The sequence below is a fragment of the Mustela nigripes genome, chromosome 12 (genome assembly GCF_022355385.1).
Source record: "Mustela nigripes isolate SB6536 chromosome 12, MUSNIG.SB6536, whole genome shotgun sequence".
Lineage (NCBI taxonomy): Eukaryota > Metazoa > Chordata > Mammalia > Carnivora > Mustelidae > Mustela > Mustela nigripes.
In genome coordinates this window covers 144,321,178-144,346,039 of record NC_081568.1, presented here as the reverse complement: position 1 = coordinate 144,346,039, position 24,862 = coordinate 144,321,178, and the positions used below count along the sequence as shown (strand labels likewise).

The window sequence follows — 24,862 nt, the reverse complement described above, 5'->3', positions numbered from 1 at the left end:
TTCCTCTCTTAATTCTCAGGTTCACAAGGAGGGCACCTTGTCAAGTAGCTTCCTCTCCTTTACCCTCTTCGTTTGCGTTCATGGGGAACATCTCTTTCTTCTGATTATCTCACTCTGCTTCCAAACCGTCTGTCTAGACTTAGAATGGTGACCTTTACCTCTGGTCAAATATCAAAAAAGGAATTAAAAGTGGGCAGCTTGGGAGCATGGGGTCTGAAGCCAGCTGTCTGGGACCAAATCCTGGCCCCACCATTTAGTAGGTGTGTACTTGGATGAGTCACGGAACCTCTCTGACCTCACTCTGCTTATCAGTAAAAGAGGTGGAGGCGTACCTCTCAAACAGGGTTCCTGTGAAGATTCAGTGAGTCAGTGCCTGGCACTTCACGATTCACGAGTGTGAAAAAAAGAAAAGTAAAATTGCTGTACTGCACTTGTGGGTATATAAATATTATTTAAAATTCTAGCAGCCTGCTAGCAGCCATAAAGGAGACATCTCCTGAAACACTCTCCCCGCTAGTCAGGAAACAGTTTCTTCATCTTTTCTCATGGTGTAGCGTACACTCAAGAAAGACATCCCCATGGCACGTGCACTGCATGCACGGCAGTAGGAGAGGAGCCACGGATAATTAAAACACCACCAAGTGCCTTCTACAAGAGTCTCTCAGAGTGCGGGTCCTCAAAAATACCGAATGTACTCCAGAATGTAAATCAACGCACTGCTTCCTTCAGTGAGGACGTTTTCCATGGAAAAAAAAAGGGAACTGAACTGCACAGGGTGCTTACTGAGTAGCTGATTCGGGCACAATTTATTGTACTGGAAACCAGCAACAGTACACAAACTGACATCCAGTCCATGGGCCACGTTTGAGTAGCGAGACTCGGGGTGAGATAAGATACATGCCTAAACACTAGCATATAGAATGCACCCTAGCACGTCACTAAAGAGGTATAAACAAGGGACGCCTGGGTAGCTCAGTCGGTTAAGCGTCTGACTCTTAATTTCAGTTCGGGTCATGATCTGAGGCCCGGGTAGGACTCAGCGCTGGGTATGGTGCCTGCGTGAGATTTTCTCTCTCCCTCTCCCTCTGCCCTCCCCCCAACCCTTGCTCACACTCATTCTCTCCAAAAAAAAAAAAAAAAAAAAGTATACACAAGGCATCTGTGAATTCTGAGGGAACTTCTGTGTCTGAGTGGGCAAACAGGAAGTAGCTTCTGATCTGGGCAGATTTTGATGGGCTGGTATTGGAGGGGAAAGAAAGAATGGAGGCTCTAGAAAGACAGAACAAGACAAGCAAGGATGCTCAGGCCAGAAAGTTCAGAGCACGTCTGAAAGTCATTATCTTCCGTTGGGCAAAACGGCATATTAAATGAAGTGCAAGGTAAAAGTGGAAAATTTCCTACCCATCATCTTTTTTTTTTTTTTAGAAGACTTTATTTTTAAGTAATCTCTAAACCCAACGTCGGGCTCGAACTCCCAACCCTGAGATGCTGAGTTGAACGCTCCATGCACCAAGACAGCCAGGTGTCCCTCCTACTCATCACCTTAAACTCTGTAGAGTTAAAACTACATTCCCGATGCTTTGCCCCAAACTTCCCTCTTCTCCTCCAACATGTCCCACTTCAGGGAACGACTCTCAACTTGACTCAATCACACCCCTACATTCAATCAAGAGTCAAACATCAGGAAACAGACTGCGGAGAAGAGGGAGCTAGAATCCAGGTGGTTCATCTTTATTACAAGAAGCACTGTTCCTGCCCTTTTTCCCCAGGGAGGTGGCTCTCAAGCTTGAGCTCTTAATGGAATAACCCAGTGGCGTCGTGAGAACACAGCCTGCTCCCCACACCCGGAGCTCAGATTAGGTCTGGGGTTGGGGCCGGAAAGTCCTAGTAAGTCCCCAGGTGATGCTGACTTTGCTGGTCCAGGGACCCCATGTTTTCAGCATCCTGGAAAAAAAGGCCAAATAATTCTTTTTTTTCTTTTTTTAAAGATTTTATTTATTTATTTGACAGAGAGAGATCACAAGTAGACAGAGAGGCAGGCAGAGAGAGAGAGAGAGAGGAGGAAGCAGGCTCCCTGCTGAGCAAAGAGCCCGATGTGGGACTCAATCCCAGGACCCTGAGATCATGACCTGAGCCGGAGGCAGCGGCTTAACCCACTGAGCCACCCAGGCGCCCCAGGCCAAATAATTCTTAACAGCTCATTATTTCGAGTTTTTAAAAATGACTTATTTCCAGGAGCTTGGGTGGCTCAGTTGGTTAAGCATCTGACTTGTGATTTCAGTGCAGTTCATGGTCTCAAGGTCATGAGATTGAACCCAGTGATAGGCTCCGTGCTGGATGGGGAGCCTGCTTAAGATTCACTCTCTTCCTTTCCCTCTGCCCCTCCTCCCCTCACCATCCCCCTGGCATGATCTTGCATGTGCACACTCGCAATCTCTCTCTCAAAAAGAAGACTTATTTAAGAGAATTTTCTTAAAGTCCCAAATGCCAATTTTCCTATATCTTCAACTTACTTCACAGGGAAAAAAGTAACGCACAAACCCTAGTTATTTTCTCTAACATTTTAAATTAAACCTGGAATCCACATTTCTTCAATACTCCTTAGGTATATCATTTGTTGAACAATCATACTTTTGCTGTCAAACCAAACCAGCTGATGTTTATTTTTTTTTTATTTTTTATTTTTTAAAGATTATTTATTTATTTATTTGACAGAGAGAGATGACAAGCAGGCAGAGAGGCAGGCAGAGAGAGGGGAGGAAGCAGGCTCCCTGCTGAGCAGAGAGCCCGATGCAGGCCTCGATCCCAGGACCCTGGGATCATGACCTGATACGAAGGCAGCGGCTTAACCCACTGAGCCATCCAGGCGCCCCTACCAGCTGATGTTTATTACAGCACAAGTCTACAAGAGGGACTCAGACTCAGACTATCTAAACCCACAGTACCCCACCAGGGGCAATTCTTGCCCTTCAGGGGGCACGAGCCATGTCTGGAGACATTGTTGATGATCACCACAAAGGGGGTGTTACTACACCTTGAAGGTCAAGGCTAGGGACACTGCTAACCATCTACAGTGCACAGGACAGCAAAGTCTCCAACCCAAATAGTCCACGGTGCCAAGGCTGAGAAGTCCTGATTTAAACCAAAGCCAGAATAATATCACTGTGAAAATGGAACCTGTAAGGTATCTGCTACCAGTAATAGTTACTCTTTCCCCTGGGGTAGCCAACATCTTGAGTCTTTTAAAATAAACAATGAGGCTTAGGCGCCAAAACTCCAAGAAACTGTTAAGAGTCAAAGAGTCTTTTCCCTACTGTCTCTTTATTTTCTGTTGAAAACAGCCGGGCCTCATTGGGAAGATGACTTTTACCAAAGGCCTAAGTAGCTCTGGATTTCCCACATTTCAAGAGGACATGGAGGGTTCTGCCCACCCTCAGAAGGCCTGTGGCCCGCTGTTGTATTTCTCAGGGTCTTGAGACGTTCAGCTGGAGCTCTACCAGTTCAGTAAAATTACTTAACTTCTCATTGCCTCAGTTTCTCTTTTATTGGACAGTGGGTTGGGGGACTATAAACACACTTCCCAAGTGGGTGTAAAGGTAATGATCCATGTTAAAGAGTCTAACACAGTGCCTGGAAGACAGAAACATAAAACAAGTAATAGCTATTGTTATGATTTTTACCTCTTTTTTCCTTTCTTCCAGGGCCAGAAATTTCTGATACCATTTCTCGTGCTGCTGAACTTCCTCCTGTGTTCTTCCAGGAAGGTTTTCTAGAACTTCTCCCATGAACGCTGGCTTCCCTTTATGTTTGTTTCTCACCTTCACAAAGTTCTGGTGGTCATAGTCATCCCAGCCCCCCTGTCGCCCGCCTGTTTGCTGAAGGAATTTTTCGAAATCTACCACTTCCTCTGGAAGAGTGCTTGGCATTTCTCTGTCTACAGGAAGCTTGCCTGGCGTGGCTCTGAAGGCCGCCTCAGCTCCTGAGTTCCCCAAAGCCCACATGTCGATTTTTCTGGATATGGCGCTCAACTCATTACTGGTGGTTTTCTCTTCTTTCAGAAGCTCTTCATATCTAAAATTTTAAAGGTAAATTTTGACTAATAAGCTACAAACCGATCCAAACGGACCTTGCCTGCCCCACCCCGCCAAATTTCATTATTCCCAACTCTTCTCATGTCATCTTCTCGAATTAAAATTATTTACATTATAAATCTAAGCCTTAAAAGAGTTTCCTCAGAGGGGAAAAAAAAATCTTTCAAATCCTTATTTGGGTTTTCTGTCTTGAAACATGAAAAGCAATCTAAAACCCAAAACAAAGGAAGAGAAATGTTATATTGCTCTTGTGTAAGACTAATAATATTAAATACAGAACAAAAAAAAATGTCTTGTGTACAATAACCTACTGGAGAGGTAATAAAAGATAAAGGTCCATAATTTTATATCAAAATGAATTTAAAACATACATTAACCTCTGTTCTTCCTTAAAAGTGTTAATCGCATTTTCAATTTCTTCCATCATTTCTCTGAGCTTTTCAACAACTGTAAAAACAAACAAACAAACAAACAAACAAACATGGAAAGACTTTATGTCATATTTTAGTAGGACTAAGAATAAAATGTTAGGAGAAAAGGGAATGTTGCCTTAATTTCAAAACATTTCTTAACCAAAGGATAAGATAATTGTGCTTTTATAAAGCTAATGTTTATGCCGGCAGTGTTTTTCCCAATTATAGATTTATTCCTGTGCACACATATTATTAAAATGTACTATCATTATTTTCCCCACAGAAATGTCTACTACTATACATACTGCCTTGTGACAAGCAGTCTTCATTTAACAAAATGTGGTTAAATACATGTGGTTAAGTTCTCATGTCAATATACATATGTCCCCCCTCATTCTTTTTTCATGGTATCTCGCTGTCTACATTTACCCTAAGTCTTTTCATTAATTCTCCAAATGATGAACCTTTCGGTAGGTATAATGCTGGGGTGAATACTTTTGTGTAGTTATCTTGTATGCTCAAGTGTTCCTAGACAACAACTGAAAAATGTGAATGCCACATCAAAAAGTATGCATGCTTTACGGTAGGGTCAAGGACGGCCCACTGTCCTGCTGGGGGGGCTCTACACCACTTATGGCTCCTGAGCGCTCCCTTCCTGTGCACTGTGGACCATTTCCATTTCCTCTCTAAGGAGATGAGAAATGGGTCAGGACTGATTTCACTGACATTTTTGTGATCATTAATGAGCCTGAGCAGTTTCTTCATGTGTGTTTTGTATTTCTTTTGCTATAAACAAGCCCCTGACAATCTTTACCCATTTTCCCATTAGGTTATTTACCTTTGTTGCTCCAATCTGTCAACACTCTTTGTATGATATGGATATTGGTTTTTTAAGTTACATACGTATTGTTGATACTTTCCTAATTTGTTTGTCAACTTTATGGTTCTGGGATTTTTTGTGTGTGTATGAAGTAGTCAGTTATGTCTACTTTTGGCTCTATGGCTTCTGATCATCACTCTTATAAACTAGAATACAACTGTAAAATTATGAATACTTGTTGTTTTCTACAATTTTTATGGTTTTGTGTATTACTTTAGTAAGTAATAATTAGCACAGTCATAGTTACCATTTTTTAGTGCTACGTTATAAACACTGGATAAGTGCCTCATATTCTTGTCTCACTTCGTCTCCCCAAGAATCCTGAGGTAGGTCCTATAATTATCTCCATTTTACAGCTAAGGAAATAAAAGCTCAGAGAGTTCAAGTCATTTGCCTAAAAGCATGTAAGTAATAAGTGATTTGGTCCTTCAGGAATGAATGCTGGGCGGTGCCTGGGTGGCTCAGTCAGTCAAGAATCTGCCTTTGGGGGCACCTGGATGGCTCAGTGGGTTAAGCCTCTGCGTTCGGCTCAGGTCATGATCTCAGGGTCCTGGGATCGAGCCCCACATCGGGCTCTCTGCTTGGCGGGGAGTCTGCTTCTCTCTCTCTGCCTTCCTTTCTGCCTATCTGTGATCTCTTTCTGTCAAATAAATAAATAAAATCTTAAAAAAAAAAAAAAAAAAAAAAGAATCTGCCTTTGGCTCAGGCCATGATCCTGGCCAGGGTCCTGGGATCGGGTACCACATCGGGTTCCTTGCTCAGTGAGGGAAGCCTGCTTCTCCCTCTCACTCTACCCCTGCTTGTGTTCCCTCTCTCACTGTGCCTTTCCCTGTCAAATAAATAAATAAAATCTTAAAAAAAAAAAAGGGAATGAATGTTGGCGTACTCAGGCAGGTAAGGATGCTATTTGTTTCCAAATGGCTAGCATTTGTCCCAACACTATTAAGCTTTTTCTTCTGTATTTGAAATACAATTATTTGAAAGGTGATTATTTCAAAAAGCAAATGGTGGGAAAAACATTAGGCTAGGAATCAGGAAATTGGTCCTTTTTCTCTTCAGTAGCTGAACCTGAATGCCTCCACACCAGAGTTTCCATCTTGCACGTGACACTATGATCTGTTCTATCCACTTCCTAACTTGGGGGATGCAACAGCATTTTAAAAGTAAAGAACTATATAAATACCACCTGTCACAGTTAATTATCCAGTCTATCTTTCCCAATCCCTAACCAATATGACCTAGCTCCATTAAGGCCAAAGGGGAAAAATGGCGCTTATTAGGAGATTATATAAATATTTCTTTTTTTTTAAAAAAAGATTTTATTTATTTATTTGACAGAGATCACAAGAAGGCAAAGCAGCAGGCAGAGAGAGAGAGGGGGAAGCAGGCTCCCCACTGAGCAGAACCCAATGTGGGGCTTGATACCAGGACCTTGAGATCTTGACCTGAGCCAAAGGCAGAGGCTTAACCCACTGAGACACCCAGGTGACCCAAGTATATAAATATTTCTAGTGATAACAGCAAATATGAATATGTAAGTCAGAAGATGAAATCTAAATTCACTCACCATCAGGGGTAGGCTTCACATCTTTTAACTGGTGTTGAAGCTTCTTTACATTGTTGTGTATTTTGGCCAATTGCTGCTGGAGTTTTGCTCCTACAAGGAAGAAGTATGTACTTTCAAATAACTCTAAGACAAAGGTGGTTACAACTCAGGGTTCTTCACATAAGACTGACCACCATCACTCAGTAAAAGACAGCCAAGAGCAATTAAATAAAGGAAAAAAGATGGTTATTTGTGTCAAAACAGCCCGAACATTTTGAAGTACCCTTGCTCTAATTAAAGCATCTCTTAGTTTCCTCCAATACTTAAAAGCACAATGGGTTGTTTTACTATGAAAGGAAATATTCACTCTCTCTCTCTTTTTTTTTTTTTTAGCTCTTAGGAGATTGCGTGATTGGACACTGTTCTAAACACAGGGAACAGAAGCTCAGATATAATCGTGTTTTGCTCTTAGAAAGGATTTTTTTTTTTGCTTTTTGTTATAATTTATGGAAATACAATTTGATATCTACTGTTGGAATATTAAAATTGTCTACCCAATATTAATTCTATGCATACTGTCAAACTTCCTGATGAGAATTAATGTCATCTAACCACAGCCTCCATGAATGGGGTCGGGGAGACCCACTAGTGTCACGGTCATGGCCTTGGGGAGGTGCCCAGCTGCTGTATAGTGGTACTTGTGCTACAGGTCACCAAGTTTGACCAAGGGGCAAGCCTGAAGGAACAGCCTAGGCCCACTATAAAAGCCAGATGAAGGTCTCACAAAGACATTTTCAGATGTTCTATATCAGCAGCAGAAAAGACTGGATTCTTCGATATTTTTTTCTGAAGTAATCATCTTACTTCAAATGTTTAGTTAAATTATTAAGCTAGCATCACATATTTATATACATACTCACACAATAATATTATTTTATCATCACTGGGGTACTTTATGTGCCCCCTCTTCCTTTTTTGCAACTTTTCCACAAATAAGCATGAGGCTCCCGATAGCTGCCTAAAAGTCCTTAAAACCAATTTTTAAAAGATTTATTTATTTATTTATTTCTCAGAGAAAGAGAGTGCACAAGCAGGGGGAGGGGCAGACAGGGGGAGAGGGAGAAGTAGACTCCCCGCTGAGCAGGGAGGGCAATGCAGGACTCCATCCCAGGATCCTGAGATCAGAGCCTGAGCCAAAGGCAGATGCTCAACCCACTGAGCCAATTGTTTAAAAAAAAAACAATTTTTTTTTTTAATTTACCTACAGGCTCAGAGCCAGTGTTAATATTCAAAACAAACATCACACATGTATATGTGACTTCGGTTTGTTCTATATATTTTTTTAAAGTAATCTGTTTCTTTATTTCAGTAACCTGTACACCCAACGTGGGGCTTGAACTCACAGCCCTGAGATCAGGAGTCACGTGTTCTTCTGACTGAGCCAGCCAGGCGCCCCAGGGTTTGTTCTAATTTCTGTTAAAAATCCAGAGTTCCATAAAAGCAGAAACATATCCAATCTATTTTATGGGGTTTTCATTCATTCACTGTTGGAACTCTAGGTCAGGCAAATTCTCTAGTGAAGTGTAGTAACTAGAGAAGTAAAAGTTTTGTTATTTCATTTTTGCCACAGTTTGATCAACTACAGTGATAATGCCACAGGGCAAATGATCCCTTAGTTATTCATTTGGAACTGACAGTATGTTCAGGCCGACCATTAAGGACAGCATTACATAAACACAGGCCAAAATTGTGGCATGATGTTTGAGGCAAGGAAAAGGTATTTACTTCTTCTCAGCTGTAACATGGCAAAGAGAAACTTCTATAAACTTATACTGAGACAATGCTCTCCCAGAGAAAACGAACACAAAGTGTGAATAAAGAGAGGTGAAACTGTGCAACAATGGGAAACGAAAAGACAGAAATGAAGTTGTCCTACAAAAGGGAATGCACAGAAGGGAGACCCTCCAGGAATGACATGATCAAGAGGTAGAAAGATTAGCCTTGGGGTGCCTGGGTGGCTCAGTCAGTTACTCATCTGACTCTTGATTTTGGCTTGAGATTCTCTCTCTCCCTCCTCGCCTCCCCCTGCTCATACTCTTGCTCTCTCTCTCTCTAAAATAAACAAACAAATAAAATCTTTTTAAAAAAAGATAAGTTTCTTAGTCATCTATAAAAGAACTGAGAGAAAGGAAGAAATATTAAACTAGGGATGTTTCAGTTTCTCCATAAATCAAAGAGGAGAACTGGACATTTGGTAATTATATTAGGTCCTGCTGTCTTCCCAACAGAAGACGAAGAATGGTACTTGCCACTACCTGAGACAAGATGACTTTTTACGATACTACAATCTGAGACTCTGCAAGAGAACATTTATTAAGAATTTCTTTTAACTGATTATAAAGGAGTAGAGGCAGTGTGATTTTTATACAAGTCTTAATGGTTCACAAGGCTTAGTTGATAACCATTATTTTTCCTTTATGCAACACGCAGCAGTTTTTTTTTTTTTTTCATTTTGCAACACATAAAATCTACAACAAAACCAGATATTTGTATAGAATTCTTTTCTGAAGGGCAACATTAGTACACCATTAACAATGATTAATATTCATAACAAACAACAGAACATAATTCATCGTGCACTATATGGTACTTTCTCATGCATTACCTCACAGGATGCCCAGACAGCTCCCCTGAGGCAGAAATGGTGGGTTTTCTACCACAGACAAGCAAACTCAGGTTTAAGCAGCTGTGTGCCTACCCCACTCTGTACCATTACTAAGTCTAATTCCTGCATCCGCTGATGTTGACTTATTCAGTCACTAATACCAGGGTGAGGAGCTAAGAACTGAGAGCCCAGGAACCAATTTCCCTTCATTTTAAGAAATTTTAATGACATGAACGGGTTTGGCAATGGAAAAACAAAAAACAACAACAACAACAAACCACCTTCTTTTTCTTCTTAAAGAGAGAGAAATGTACATAGAAAACAATCCAGTTTGGATGACCAAACTGGGGACCGGAAGGAACAGACCTAAATCCCTACCAGACAGACATATTACCAAGTAGAAAGTATTTTGACAGAGAATATAACAGAGTCAATCCACAAAGACAGAGCAACACAACACAACTTGATGTCACTCAACAGTTTATAGCTCATCGTAAACTCAACTTACTTTCTGTTTTCCTGCTGTTGATCAATTTATTTTCCAGTTCTTCCAGCATACTGTGCTCACTTCTGAAGTCACTTTTTTGGTTGTAGAAATGACTATGTTTATCTTTTTCTATGTTAATAACTCTTTAGGAAAAGAAACAAATGGCATAAATGTGAGTTGAGTATATTTTTCATTGTTTAAAATACAGAGACACTCATTATAATCAGTACTTATGGACAGCTTAATGCACCTGAGGAGCCCAAATATAATTACGAGAATTAATTAAGGCTAAGGAGTCAGAGTAGTAGTTAGAAAAAAGTCAAGTTCAACTATAATCGTGAGTAATTTGAATCGCTGTTTAAATGACAAAACATGAGTTTCAGAAAAGGCACTCATGCACTTGCTTTGAAAATACAATAGCGGTCTGGCTCTTGATTCCAGGTCCGTCTTCCTGTGGCCTGAAAATGGCCACAGTTGCTGATGGTTGCTTTCAGGAGATGCAGTTAGCTTTGTAAATGGACCCAAGCCCTTTAGCCTCTGCTGGGATGAACTTCCTTCTCACTAAAATGCGAGCCCTAAACAGAGCTGTGATTACATTATATAAGGGCACATCTCCATACAATAAAAATGTACTACACAAGTGCATTATTAATATAATGACTAAAACTAAAATTTCGAGAGGCAAACAATCCGCATAGACAGGAATTTGGGTGTATTTAGGGATATCTTCTACAAGGACTACAAAGCTTCTTCTGTACCATCTTTGCTCCTTGGACTTAGTCCATATTCCAGTAAGGAAATCTAATGTTAGTTTGAACCCTGGGGTAAGACAAAACATATACTGGCAAGAAGAGTTTCTGGTTGGACAATGAAATTTATTTTCTTCTTCCAGAAATCAACACAAATTCTCCAGTAATCTTGTATTTAATGAACGGTGGAATGTCTCAGGCCATTGACTTAATTTCATACAACCTGAAGGGTAACTATCTAAGGGAGTGTTCCCCAATATTTTCCACTTCGCCATTCATTAAAAAAAAGTTAATATTTATAAAGTTCAGTGGGGAAAACAGATGGGACCATTCTGGGCCCTACCTGGCTATCTCAAAGGCCGAGAAGATCATACAGTAAGTAGTGTATGGGCTTGGGAGAGGACGTGAAGGGTAGAACAGAGCTGTCAAGCAGTTTGCATGTCAACTCTTAAGGACTAAGCATGGCTCCCAGAGTCCTGTGCTGAGACTGGGAAGCCCAGCTAGGCTCTGGTTGCTGGTGGGGGAAATTACAGGGTCAGACAGAAATGTCTACATGGACAGGGGATATGCTAGGACAATAAATAAGTTAAGTTCTGTGATTCCTGATTTAGAAATATACCCCTGTAAAGACACTCAAAATGGACTGAGACAAACAGCTAAACACAGGGAAAGATGCTTAACCTCACTTATAAGAGGAGAAATGCAAAGTAAAACTAGACCACAGTAACCTCATACACCTCTCAGACTGGCGAACATACCAAGTTTAAGTATATCTTCTGTGGATGAAACTGTGGGGGAACGGATTCTCTCACACCTTATTGGTGGCACTGCAAATTGCCTATAGTGCTCTGGCAATATTTATTACACCTGCAAACCCACATGCCTTGGACTGAGCATTTCTCCCCCTAGGAATTTTTCCTAAAGATGCACTTAGACATACACAAAATGACACAGACCTACGCAGATACTGTGATTCGTTGTGGCCAAAGATCGACTAGAACCTAAGTGCCCACCACTATGGGGGCAGGTTACATAAATCATGGTACATTCACACCGTGGGACACAGCCCAGCAGTACCGTGTTCCATGTGCTGACGGGGAAAGAGCTCCTAAGATACACTCTTCTTCTAACAAAGGTTTTATATGAAAATGTTAGACACACCCAAAAGTAGAGACTGACCGAATGACTCCCCTCGCATACCCTCATGCCACTCTGATTTGACAACGTGACCTCTCTTTTTCACCTAGCTCTTTTCCATTTTCATATCTCTCTGTGTTTTACGAAGGCATTCTAAATCATACAATTAATTAATTCTCTAAATCAATTATACATGATATAATTCCACCCCAGGACACCTGAGTGTGTGTCTCTGGGGACTACGGATGCTAAACTAGAAGGCCACGATCCTGTCTGACAAAATCAGCAAGTCCTTGGTATCTACGATACACTCGTAGGTTAAAAATAAAACAAAACAAAGCAAAATGCACAGTAGTGTGTACAGTATGCTCCCATTTATATAAAAAAGGAAAAATCTGAATATGTATTTTTATTTCCTCCTAAGTGCATAAAAATCCTGTGGAAGGATACATAAGAAACTAAAAATAGCAGCTGTCTGAAGGGAAGGAAGTGGGTGGCTGAGGCCAGGGGTGAAACAGAGACTTTCCACTGTGTACCCCTCAGTGTGTGTTGAGTTTTGAATTGTGTGACTGTATTGTGTGACTGTATTGTTACCTATGCAGAAAACTAAACAGAATTATATTCTGAACTGTTTGTTTTTTCTGTATTCAATGAAAATTTTTGGCCAGAGACACTCTACTGATGGATTTTTCTAATACTCTTTCCATGAGTTTTTGCAAAATCTTAGAACAAGATGAAGAAAGCCTAATCAGAACTGTAAAACCAGCACATACTGGCAAAGAAAGTCTCTACTGGTTTGGTTTGCTGTAGACATGGCCATTAACCACTTGGCTGGTTACCCATCTAAGGACAAGCAGAAGCCAGACCCCCAACCTACAGTCCAGTCCTACCTCAAATCATGCAATAAAATTGTATTTTCCGAAATCCTGAGTTTTAAAAAATGTAAGTAGTACATCCCTGCGGAGAGCATTCAATCCCCCAAAGCTCCAATATGGTCTAACGTTACACAACGCAGGAGTATACTTTTTTTGCTGGCAGAAATTTCTAAACAGAACTGCCACTAATCCTGGGCCAGAGACCACTCCCTACAATAGGTTCCAGTTCTCCTGACTTCTTTAGCAAATTGATCTTGTACAAATTCAAAGCAGCTGCAGGGTAGGGTTGGATGCTGTGAGCTCTAAGGCTTTTGCTCCTCCTTCACAATATTTCTCACATCATGGCGCTGCTGACAAGGCTGAACATGCAACAGACACCACTGGCTGTTAAAAGAAAAAAGTACGCACACGCTAACAGTTAAAACAAATGGCAACTTCTCAATTACTCTAGTCTTGATGGGCTGGACGGATCTGAAAGGAGAGAGACCGAGGGAGGGAGATCAATGAAAAGGCCATTTCAATAAAAATAACTCGAGGGTACAGACTCTTCATTAAAACTACTGACTCTCAAAAATATTTACCAAGTGCTTACGTTGGTCAGTGAAAATGTACGGATGTATACGATCTAAAGAAATAACCGTTTTGTTTCCCTTGAAATACGCGGACTCAAAATAACACACGAAACTGAGGTAACTCTACTTAAAACTGCGTGTGACATAGTCTGTTATTTGTCTTTTTCATACTCCTGCCTTTCTTGTTCATCTCTGGAATGCCAGTGACTAGAATTTTGTAACTTAATGTGAGGTTGGAGAAGGCGTAGAGTAGGATTAGAACGAGTTAGAATGAACTTCATGGTGTCCACAATAACATGGCGAGCAGTGTTAACTGAAGATAATGCTCTTATACTTACTGATTTTTTAATTTTTCTGCTGTGCGTATGAACTCTGCTTTCTTTGTCCGACTAACTTTCTGCTTCCAGTTTTGAAGCTGAAAAGGACGAATCCCACCCGAAGTACCGAAACAGCTGTCGTTCTACACAGAGAATAAAAACAAATTTACCATCGATAATAGAAATGGCATGAGATAAAGACAGGATTTTTTTTTCAGAGAGAAAGCATCAGTAATGAAGTCTCTTGGGGGAAAATGTGGGGGCCCATCTTATTTAATATATTAAAAATTATTTTTGTTAAATTATTTTAATTAAAAATTAAAAATACATTTTGTGGAAGGAATATCTACCTTAAAATCTAAATTAAATATTAAGTCTCTGGGGATTTTTACAAAAAGATCTAATTCTTTCAGTCACTGAACAATATGTTCTGAACACTTATGATGTGACGTGTGGTACGCTGGATGCCAGGGAAACAATGATGACCCCGTTAACAGGGCCCCGGGCTTAAAGTCTGGTAGGGGAAACAGATTTACACAGAAAAGGGTAAACGAACAATAAAGTTTAAAAAATACCAATTGCAATAAGTGCTACTTAAGAAATAAACAGGACTGAGTTAGAGATAATGAATTAACACACTGTTTTTCAGTTACAATGGCCACAGAAGTTCTATTGAGAGGATGACACGTAATAAGGAAGCCTTGGAGCCAGCCATGTCAGAGCAGCAGGGACAGGAGTCCTAGGCAGAGGGCCCAGTGTGTGCAAAAGTGGCAGGGCAGGAAAGACCTTGGCTGGTTCAACAGAGAAAGAGCAGAGGTGACATGATGTTAGTAAAGGTGGGGAGTTTGGTAGGAGATGAAGGTAGATGGGCAGGTATGTGGCCTGTCATTTTGGCACTTTAAGTCACTTGGGGGTCTGGATTTTACTCAAGGGTTTTGAGCTAGGAGAATACCACGATACATGTAATCTTTTAAGAAACTCTTTCTGGCCATTTTCGGAGAATAAATTAGTGGGAGGAAGGAGAAGAGGTAAAGCAAGCCTGGAAGCAGAAGGATGGAGGAAGCAGCTGGTTCAGCAGCACTAGAATGACGGTGTCTAGGACCACTGGGGTGGCGGTGCATAGAAAAAGGAGGGGCGCCTGGGTGACTCAGTCGGCTGAATAATCGACTCTTGGTTTTGGCTCAGGTCATGATCTCTGGGTCCTGGACTGAGTCCCACATTGGGCTCCATGCTCATTGCAGAGTCAACTTGTCCCTCTGCCTCCCCTTCTGCTCTCCCCCTGTTCTCTCTCTCTCAAGTAAATAAAATCTTTAAAAAAAAAATGAAAGTCAGACTAAATCCATCTTGGATCTATAACAAAGAGGAATTGCTGACAGACCGATTTATATGAGAGAGAAGGGAAACAAGGCTTTACATTTCTTTTACATTTCTAGAAACAAGCTAAAAAAAAGTATTGAATTTAGGATATATTTTTTCCACTGAGATATAATTCACATTACTCTCTCTCTCTCTCTCCATATATATACGTACATATATATACATATATATATATACACATCTCCATCTAAAACGTACAATTCAGTGGTTTTTAAGATATTAAAAAATGTGTGCAAATATCCTATTAATTCCACAAAATTTTTGTCATACCAAAAAGAAATCCCATACCCGTCAGCAGTTCGCTCCCCACTCCTCTTCCCTACAAGCCTCTGACAACTGTCTAATCTATTTTTGACTCCATGGATTTGCCTGTTCTGGACAATTAATATAATTGGGACCACACAACATGTTAACTGTTTGTGTCTGGCTTCTTTCACTTAGCATAACGTTTTCAATATTCATCTACATTGTGTGATAAATCTGGACTTCATTTCTTTTTATGGCTGAGTAATATTCTATTGTATGGATCTACCATCTTTTGTGTATCCATACATCAGCTGATGGACAGTGGGCTATTTTCCAATATTTGGCCAATATGAATAACGCTACTGTGAATATTTGTGTACAGGTTTCAGTATGAATATGCTTTCCCTTGAGCACACAACTCACAGCAGAAATTTTGGATCCTAGGGTTAACTCCAACATTTTACGTTCTCATTTTAAAAATTGGGTTGTTGGCTCAGTTGATTAAGCATCTGCCTTTGGCTCAGGTCATGATCCCAGAGTCATGGGATTGAGCCCCATGTTAGGCTCTCTGCTCAGCAGGGAGTCTGCTTTTCCCTCTCCCTCTGTCCCTCCCCCCAGCTCATGCACTCTCACTCTCTCTCAAATAAATAAAATCTTTTAAAAATAAAAAAATAAAAATTGGGTTTTCTTTTTATTGTTGAGTTGGGGGCATTCTTTATGTATTCAGGATATAACTCCCTTCTCAGGTAAAAGAGCTGCAAATATTTTCCCAATTTCCCTGAGCCATCTCCCCATTTTCTTGATAACACTCTTTAAAGCACAAATATTCTCAATTTTGATAAAGCCCCATTTATCCATTTTATCTTTGGCTGCTTGTGCATTAGACAGCCTACAGAAAACATTCAAAGGTCATGAAGACTCACATCTATATTTTTTTCCTAAGAGTTTTATAGTTTTATGTCTTACATTTAGGTCTCCATCGATTTAGGGTTTGTGTTTATATATCGTGTGGCAGGAGTCTAACTGGGCTATTCTGTGTGTACATATCCAGCTATCCCAATGCCACTTGTTGAAAAGAATCTTCTTTCCTTATTGACTTATCTTGGCACCCTTGTTGAAAATCAACTGTCCATACATAGGGTTTGCCTATTAACTGTCATTGACCTGTATGTCTATCCTTATGCCAGTACCGCACAGCTGATTACTGTAGCTTTGTAGTAAGTTTTGAAATCGGGAAGAGAAGTCCTCCAACTTTGCTCTTCAAGGTTGTTTTAGCTATTTTGGGCCCCTGGCCTTTCACATGTGAATTTTAGGATCGGTTTATCAATTTACGCACAAGATGGCAACTGAGATTTTCAGAGGGACTTCAACTCTGTAAATCAATTTGGGGATTATGGTCATCTTAACTCTTCATATTCATAAGCCTAAAATATCCAATGATGTAGGTCTTCCTTCTTTTCTTTCAGTGATGTTCTGGAAGTTTTAGAGTATAAACTTTGCTTTTTTGTTGTTGTTGTTAAATTCAGTCTAATGCATTTTAGTCTTGTGATACTACTATAAACAGAATTATTTTCTTAATTCCATTTTTGATTTGTCCATTGCTAGTATATGGCATTAAAACCAATTTTTATTGATTGCTTTTTTAATCCTTCAATCTTGCTGAATTTATTTGCTCTAGACAGTTTTTACTTGGATCCTCTAAGTTTTTTATATACAAATCATGCCACCTACAAATAAGGATAATTTTACTTCTTTTCTAATTTGTTCCTCTTGCCTAATTGTCCTGGCTAGACTCCCCAGTGGATAAGTAGTGAGAATGGACATTCTCGTCTTAGTCCTTATCTTATATGGGAAGACTTTAAAAATTTTTTTAAATTTCTAATTTTTTTTCATTTTTATAGAGAAAGAGTAAGGATGAAGGTCAGAGGAGGAGGGAGAAGCAGAGTCTCCACTGAGCAGGGAGCCTGATGCAGGGCTTGATCCTAGGACCCAAATCATGACCTGAGCCCAACGTGGATGCTTAACCAACTGAGCCACCCAGGCACCCCTGTGAAAAGCTTTTTATCCTTTGTCATTAACTATTATGTCACCTGCAGGCATTTTATAGATGTCTGTATCAGATTGAGGAGTTTCTATATATTGCTAGTTTGTTGAATGTTCTTTTTATCATGAAAAGGTGTTGGCTCTTGTAAATTGCTCTTTCTAAATCTATTGAGATGATTATGAGGTCTGTCCTTCATTCTATTAATAAATAAGTTCTACTATATTGATTGATTTTCATATGCTGAACCAACCTTGCATGTCTGGAACAAATCCCAACTGATCATGGTATGTAATCCTTTTCATATGTTGTTAGATTTGGGTTGCTAGTGTTTTGTTGGGAGAATTTGTATCTGTATTCATAAGAAATACTAGTCTGTTATTTTCTTTCTTGTGATTTCTTTGTCTGATTGTAGTATCAGGGTAATAATAACGAGTTGAAAAATGCTGAATGAGTTGAAAAATGTTCCCTCCTCTATCTTCTGAAAAAGTTTATTACCAAAAAAAGTACATTTAGGACTGACTTCTATTTTTATTTCCCCATTTACTTTTTACCAGTACTCTTCACTCATATTCTTCTTCATTTGGATTTGAATTTCTATGTAGTCTTATTTCAGTTCAAAGGACTTCCTTTAATATTTCTTGTAGGGCATATATGTTACTATTCGTTTGTCTGGAAATGTCTTAATTTCCCCATTTTTAGAGAATAGTTTTGGTGGACATAGAATTCTTCATTGACACTCCTTTTCTTTCAGCAATTTGACTGTCATCCCACTGCCTTCTGGAATCCAAGGTTTCTCATAAGAGGTCTACTGTCAATCTTATTGAAGATCCTTGTATGTGTTGAGTTGTTTTCCTTCTAGTGATTTCAAGATTTTTAAAATTTAAAGATTTTTAAAATTTTTGTCTCTGTCTTTCAACAGTTTGATTATGATGTGTCCAGCTATGATCTCTGAGTTTACTCTACTTGGAGTTCATCAAACTCTGTTGATATGTAGATTAATATTTTTCATCAAATTTGGTAAGTTTTCAGGGCACCTGGGTGGCTCAGTTGGTTAAGCCTCTGACTGTCAGTATCAGCTTTGGTCTCAATCTCAGGGTTGTGAGTTCAAGCCCTGCATCCGGCTCCACACTGGTTGTAGAGCCTGCTTAAAAAAAATTGGGGAAGTTTTTAGCCATTATTTCTTCCAATATTCTGCCCCTCCCCTTTTCTCTCTCCTCTCCTGAGACTCTCAGTATATATGACCTTCATGGTGTCTCACAGGCTCTGTTCATTTTTCTCTTTTTCTTTCTGTTCTCAGTCTGGATACTCTGAATTGGCCTATCATCAAGTTTCCTGACTGTTTCTTTTGCCAGCTCAAATCGGATGCTGAGCCCCTCTAATGAACTTTTCATTTGAGTTATTGTACCTTTTGACTCCAGAATTTCTATTTCATTTTTTAAAGACTTTTAATTTATTTATTTGATTGAAAGAGATCACAAGTAGGCAGAGAGGGAAGCAGAGTGAGAGGGGGAAGCAAGCTCCCCGCTGAGCAGAGAGCCCGATGCAGGCCTCAATCCCAGGACCCTGGGATCACGACCTGAGCTGAAGGCAGAGGCTTAACCCACTGAGCCACCCAGGTGACCTTCTATTTGATTTTTTAAAAACAATTTTAATCTCCTTATAGGTATTTTTAATTTGGTGAGAAATCATCTTTCTGCTTTCTTTTAGTTCTGTAGCCATGGTTTCCTTTAGTTTTTTGAATGAATTTAAAACAGCTTATTTAAAGTTTTTGTCTATTATTTCCAACATCTAGTCTTCCCCTAAGATAGCTTCTTTTTACTGCTTAAGAAAAAAAATTATCGGGCGCCTGGGTGGCTCAGTGGGTTAAGCCGCTGCCTTCACCTCAGGTCATGATCTCAGAGTCCTGGGATCGAGTCCCGCATCGGGCTCTCTGCTCAGCAGAGAGCCTGCTTCCCTCTCTCTCTCTCTGCCTGCCTCTCCATCTACTTGTAATTTCTCTCTGTCAAATAAATAAATAAAATCTTTAAAAAAAAAAAAAAAAAAAAAAAAAAAAAAAAAAAAAAAAAAAAAAAAGAAAAAAAATTATCTTGTGTGTGAATCATAAGTCCTTGGTTTTTTGCATGTCTCATAGTTTTTTGTTAAAAGCTTGACATTTAAAAACTATAATTTGGTTAATATAGTCAAAAATCATATCAATATACAATTATTATTATATTACAAATATATTACAAACATAACAATTTTATTAAGAAAATATAATTTAAATCTGAAAGTGAGATTCTCTTCCAACCCCAAGCTTTGTTGTCGTTACCATCTGTTTAGTCAATTTCCTGAACTAATTCTGCGAAGTCTATATTCTTTGTTTGTATGGCACTGCTTGGTTAGCTCAGTTATCACCTAATGGTTGACTGGTCAGAAGTCTTCCTAGATGCTGTGACCAGTACATCTCCCAGCCCTTACTGAAGGGGTCTGTGTGCATACCAGGACATAACCTCAGCACATAGGCAGGCAGTTTACACGTCAACCTTCTTAGCCTTTGTTGTCTCTTGCACAGAGCCTCAAGGCCAGACAAAGATGAAGGCTCAGAGCTTTCTCAGGTCTTCTCTGGTGTACTGGTTTCCTACTGCGACTGCAACAACTTACTACAAATTAGTTTAACACAACGTTTTTGGCTTAAACCACACAAATTTATTCTCTTACAGCTCTGGGGGCCTTATAATTACAGTGTTGACAAGTTCATGTTCTTTCTGGAGACTTCAGAGGAGAATCTAGTTCTGTGCTTTTTTTTTTTCAGCTCTCAGAAGCCCCCTTCATCCTTGCCTCATGCTCCTTCCTCACATCACTGCATCCTCTTGCTTCCATCGTCACATCTCCTACGACTGGCTCTGATCCTTCTGCCTTCCTCTGATAAGCACCTTTGTGAATACACTAGGCTCACACAGATACGCCAGGATAATTTCCATTTTAAGATCCCTAATTCAATCACATCTGCAAAGTCCCTTTGACCATGCAAGGTCATAGGGTCACAGGTAGTGGGGATTAGAATATGAATATGCTTGGGGGGCCTTTATTCAGCCTACCACACCTGAACATGGGCATAGCCCTATGCATGTGGGAGATCTTCTAGAAGAAATCCCTTGTGAGGAACCATGTCAAGTTAGAGAAGAAATGTAGTTATTATTGAAGGACTACTCCAAGCAGCCAAGGGCTGTAGCATTTAGGTGATCAGAGGGAAGGAAGTTCACTTAAGGAACAAAACAAAACAGAAGACCCAGCCCTATCCTGGTTTAAAGCAGGGCCATGCACTAGTGTGTTACTGTTAGAGATACCTTTAAAAACTCATAATTCAACTATTAAAATGATGAAGAGGGAAACGGCATTGGAGAGGAAGGTAGAGAGATTTGTAGTCTCCAGTCCTGAAAGGTACTGGTGAGGGGGATTATCAACAAGTAACACACAAATTTTACAAAGGACAGACGGAGCACGTTATTACTTTTCTTTATGGGTAAGAACTTTATAGGGTTCCACACCCTAAGGAGGTTGGAGAATAAAATAAAATATACAATGTTTCTAAAACTTCAAAGACAGTTTCTCCAAAATAATTTAAAGAAGCTATTCTAGACTGATTTATGTCCACCTCTATTCATATATTGAGGCCTTACCCCCCCCCGACCCCCCCCACCCGCTTTGTGACTATATTTGGAGATAGGGCTTTTAAGGAGATAATTAAAGTTAAATGAGGTCAGAAGGGTGAGGTCCTATTCCAATAGGACTACTGCTTCCTCATAAGAAAAGGAAGGGACAACGGTGATCTCTCTCTCTTTCTCTGTGTGTGCACAGACAAAAGGCCATGTGAGGACACCTGAGAAGGCAGCTATCTACCTGACAAGAAGAGACCTCATACCACAGAACAATCCTGGTAGGCACCTTGATCTTGGACGTCTAGCCTCCAGAACTGTGCAAAAATTAACTTCTATTGTGTTAGCCACCCAGTCTGTGGTATTTTGTTATAGATGCCTTAACAGACTAATACAGGGCTTTTAGATATTTTGGGGAACACCTCTTACATTATGAGGTTGTCATCAGGAAAATCTCTCCTCAAGAAAACATTCATTGGTTTCACTATTAGAGTCAGTGGGAATACTCATTCACTTAATCATACAACAAACACTCAAGTTCAGTGGTAGGCTGAGGATTTGAGTGTGTAGGTGTATGTGTTGTATACTGAGGGAAGTCCAAAGATGGATAACACCTAGTTAAAATCCTCAAAAACCTCACAATATGGCACAGCTGTGATTCTAATTTCTTTTTTAAAGTCCAAACACCCTCGAGAGAGTCTACTCTGTTATTGTCATCATCATCAACTACGAGGCTTTGCCTTCCCTAAAATGATGAAACACAGAAAGGGCGTTTCAAGCTCAACACTCCCAACATTCTGGACTGAATAATCTTTGTTGTTGTTGTTGTTGGGTGGCTGTCTTTCAGCTTCTACCCACTAGATGCTAGTAGCATATGCAACCCATCTCCACCCCAGTCCCAACAACCAAAAACATCTCCAGACATTGCTAAATGTTGGGAACAGATAAAACATCTGAAATGGCTCCAAAGGTTATTTTGATCCAAGCCCTGGAAGGGTAAACCTCTGAGGACCACCTGAAGGGAGTGATAAAAAGGTTCATTAATAACAATATTATGCAACCTGTGAGAAATGCAAACCAGGAGGCAAAACATGGTTATGCCATGATTTTGAACTAGATGTAAGCCAGAAAGGTTTCAGGGAGAAAGCCAGAAAGATGGCTAAACCACTAGGATCATACATCAAACAAAATGTAAAAAATTATTTTTAAAATATTTTATGCATTATCTATTTTTATATATTTTACTTTCTTTTTTCTCCCCCTGAGACATTTGGGCCAGAGTTAGAATAATAAAAAGAATTACAGAGGATGTGTGAAAACGTTTGCCTGAGATGGAATTTCCTGAGCTCATATAAGTAAAGACAGAAAATTGCTATATTCCTTTAGAGGAAGAAAAAAATGGAGGCTATCCTCAGCTCCCAATGGCCTTCCTTCAGGTTTGGATTGATGCTTAAATATTTAGTGAGTGCCTACTATGTTCCAGGACTAAACTCAAAAGTGGAACTGGCAATACAATAGTGAATAAGACTTCCAAAGTTTCTGCCTTCATACAACTTACGTTCCTATGAGGGGGGTGGAGGTGTGGGGAAAGATGAAAATATGTAATACAGCATACAGTAGTAAGTGCTATGGAGCAAAATAAAACCAGAAAAGGGGATACAGTGGGCTGAGTAAGGGGATTCAGTTTAGGGAGGTCATGAGAAGAATCACTGAGCTGATGGCATTGGAACAAAGATAAATGAAAGAAACGGAGTAAGCTGTAGAACCAAGAGGGAAGAGCATTTCAAGCAGAGGGAACAGCAATTACAAAGCTTATAGGGTAGGAGAGAACCAGGCATGTCTGAGGGTCAACCAGGAGGGGGGTATAACTGCAGCAGACTTAGAGCCAGGGCCTGGAGAAGAGCCAACAGGGAGAGGGTGGGGGTAGCACACAGGCCCCGCAGACCATGGTAAGGACACTGGCTTTGACTATGAGGGTTCAGAGCAGAAAGAGTGTCATTGCTGGACTGAATCGCCCTGGCTGTTGGGAATCCTTTCGGAAGGCAAGAGTGTTGGAACAGAAACCAACTAGGAAAGTATTTCAGGCAGGAAGGTATGATGATGTGGACAAAACAGGGGCACTGGGGATGTTAAGAGTGGGATTCCCGGCTTATTCTGGGTTCTACATAGAACACGGAGGAATTCCCCATGCTTTGGGTGTGGGCTGTGAGACAATGGGAACAGGGAAGGTCTTCGGCTTAAACAACAGGATCCGGCCATTCCTGAGGATCCTGTGGTCCACGGTGCCAGAGAAAGGGGTCGAGGCAGATCTTTGGAAACACATCTGCCTCGGACCACCCCGTATTTATTCCTCCTTGTGTTCCCCAGCGCAGGGGCAATAACAAAGCAGCCACCCATTGCCGGGCACCGAAAGTGTCTCCAACCACGCTCTGTGCCAGGGCCTTCCCAGACGTGAGGACCACAGCTCGGTAAGGTGCCGTTACCAGACCCAGTTTTTGGAGAAGACACTGAGTCGCGGAGAGGGTATGCTCGCATCGCGAGGCTAGGAAGCGGCAGAGCCAGGGCTTCCACCCAGATCTTCCCTCGATTCCAAAACCACATGGAGGTGGCTTTGCAAAGGCAGCGGAAAGCACAAGCCAACAAAGCACAGCGCCCGGCGTGGGCCAGGCCGCGAGCAAAGGGAGGCTAACGCCGCGCCTCCCGCTTCCGGAACCGCGTTGCAGAGGACACCTGTTCGGCGAGGGCCGGGACCCCGTCCTGCACCCGGCACCCACCTCCCCCTCGGGCCTCCGCCCGCCTCCAGCGGCTTCGGGCCCTCCCGGATTTACCTGTTGCGGCACCTGCGCGGCTCCCACTCCGCTCCCGGTGGCCGCGCCCGCCCCCGCCACAGCCCCGGCTACCGCGGTGGCCGCCGCCGCCACCACGACCGTCGTCAGGGCGGCCATCTTTCCTCGCCCAGCCGCTCGGGCCGCAGCGGCCACCCGGGGCCAGGGGGTTCCGGCCTCGGGAGCTCCTGGTCCTGCAGACCGTTCCGGGCACCGTGGGGCTCCGCGGGACGCAGAGCACAGCGGAGCCAAAGCGTAGGGCGGGGCCCGGGCGCGGGGCGGGGCCGGGGCGCGGGGCGGGGCTCTGACAGGTTGCCGGGCGCCGCCCAGCCGGAGTTGAGGGCGGGTAGGGCGGGGCTCTGCCGGAATACGGGGCGGGGCTCTGCCGGGATGCAGGGCGGGGTCGGATGCTGGGCGGGGCAGGAGCGGGGGCGGGGCCGGGGCTCAGGGCGGAGCGGGAGCGCAGGCGGGGAAGAGATGTGGGCCAGGGTCTTTGCGCAGGGTGGGTCAGAGAGGGGCAGGGCCAAGTTGTGGGGCGGGGCCGGGGCGGAGTATGGGGCGGGGTCGGGCGACAAGGCGGGGCTCAGCGGGGATGCTAGGCGGGGCCAGAGTGCCGGGCGGGGCTGGAGCAAGGAGCCAGTCCGCGGTTCAGAGCGGGGCGGGGGCGCAGGCGGGGTCCAGACGTGGAGCAGGGCCTGAGAGCAGGGTGGGTCGAGGGGCGGGGCCAGGAGGTGGGGCGGGGCGGAGCGCCTGCCAGAGCCACGCCTGGGAGCAGTGTGGGACGGCGTCAAGGCGGGATGCGGGGCGGTGCGGGACTGAAGTCCGAGCCTGCCGGAGCGGGGGCGGGGCGCGGGCCCCGGGGGCGGGGCTGGGCGGATTCGAGGCTAGGCGGGGACTGCGTGCAGGGGGGCGGCGATCCGCCGAGCCTCCCTGCGCTGTTGCAGGTTTGTGTCAACTTTTTCCGTGCACTTGTCTACTCTTATGCAGCAAAATCTTTCTA

At 42.1% G+C, this 24,862-nt stretch overlaps 1 protein-coding gene across 2 annotated transcripts in view; it reads right to left on the bottom strand.

The window, feature by feature from the left end:
• Positions 1 to 24,156, bottom strand: part of CCDC112 (coiled-coil domain containing 112) — a 28,571-nt gene extending 4,415 nt beyond the window's left edge. For both annotated transcript variants that reach the window (XM_059416106.1, XM_059416107.1), the window contains exons 1-6: positions 23,866 to 24,156; positions 13,754 to 13,875; positions 10,104 to 10,225; positions 6,952 to 7,041; positions 4,463 to 4,538; positions 3,681 to 4,071 (exon numbers count right to left, since the gene is read on the bottom strand). In XM_059416106.1, coding sequence (XP_059272089.1) covers positions 3,681 to 4,071; positions 4,463 to 4,538; positions 6,952 to 7,041; positions 10,104 to 10,225; positions 13,754 to 13,875; positions 23,866 to 23,982 — 918 coding nt within the window. In that variant the 5' untranslated portion in view covers positions 23,983 to 24,156. The remainder of the gene's footprint in view (positions 1 to 3,680; positions 4,072 to 4,462; positions 4,539 to 6,951; positions 7,042 to 10,103; positions 10,226 to 13,753; positions 13,876 to 23,865) is intronic.
• Between the last annotated feature and the right edge of the window lie 706 nt (positions 24,157 to 24,862).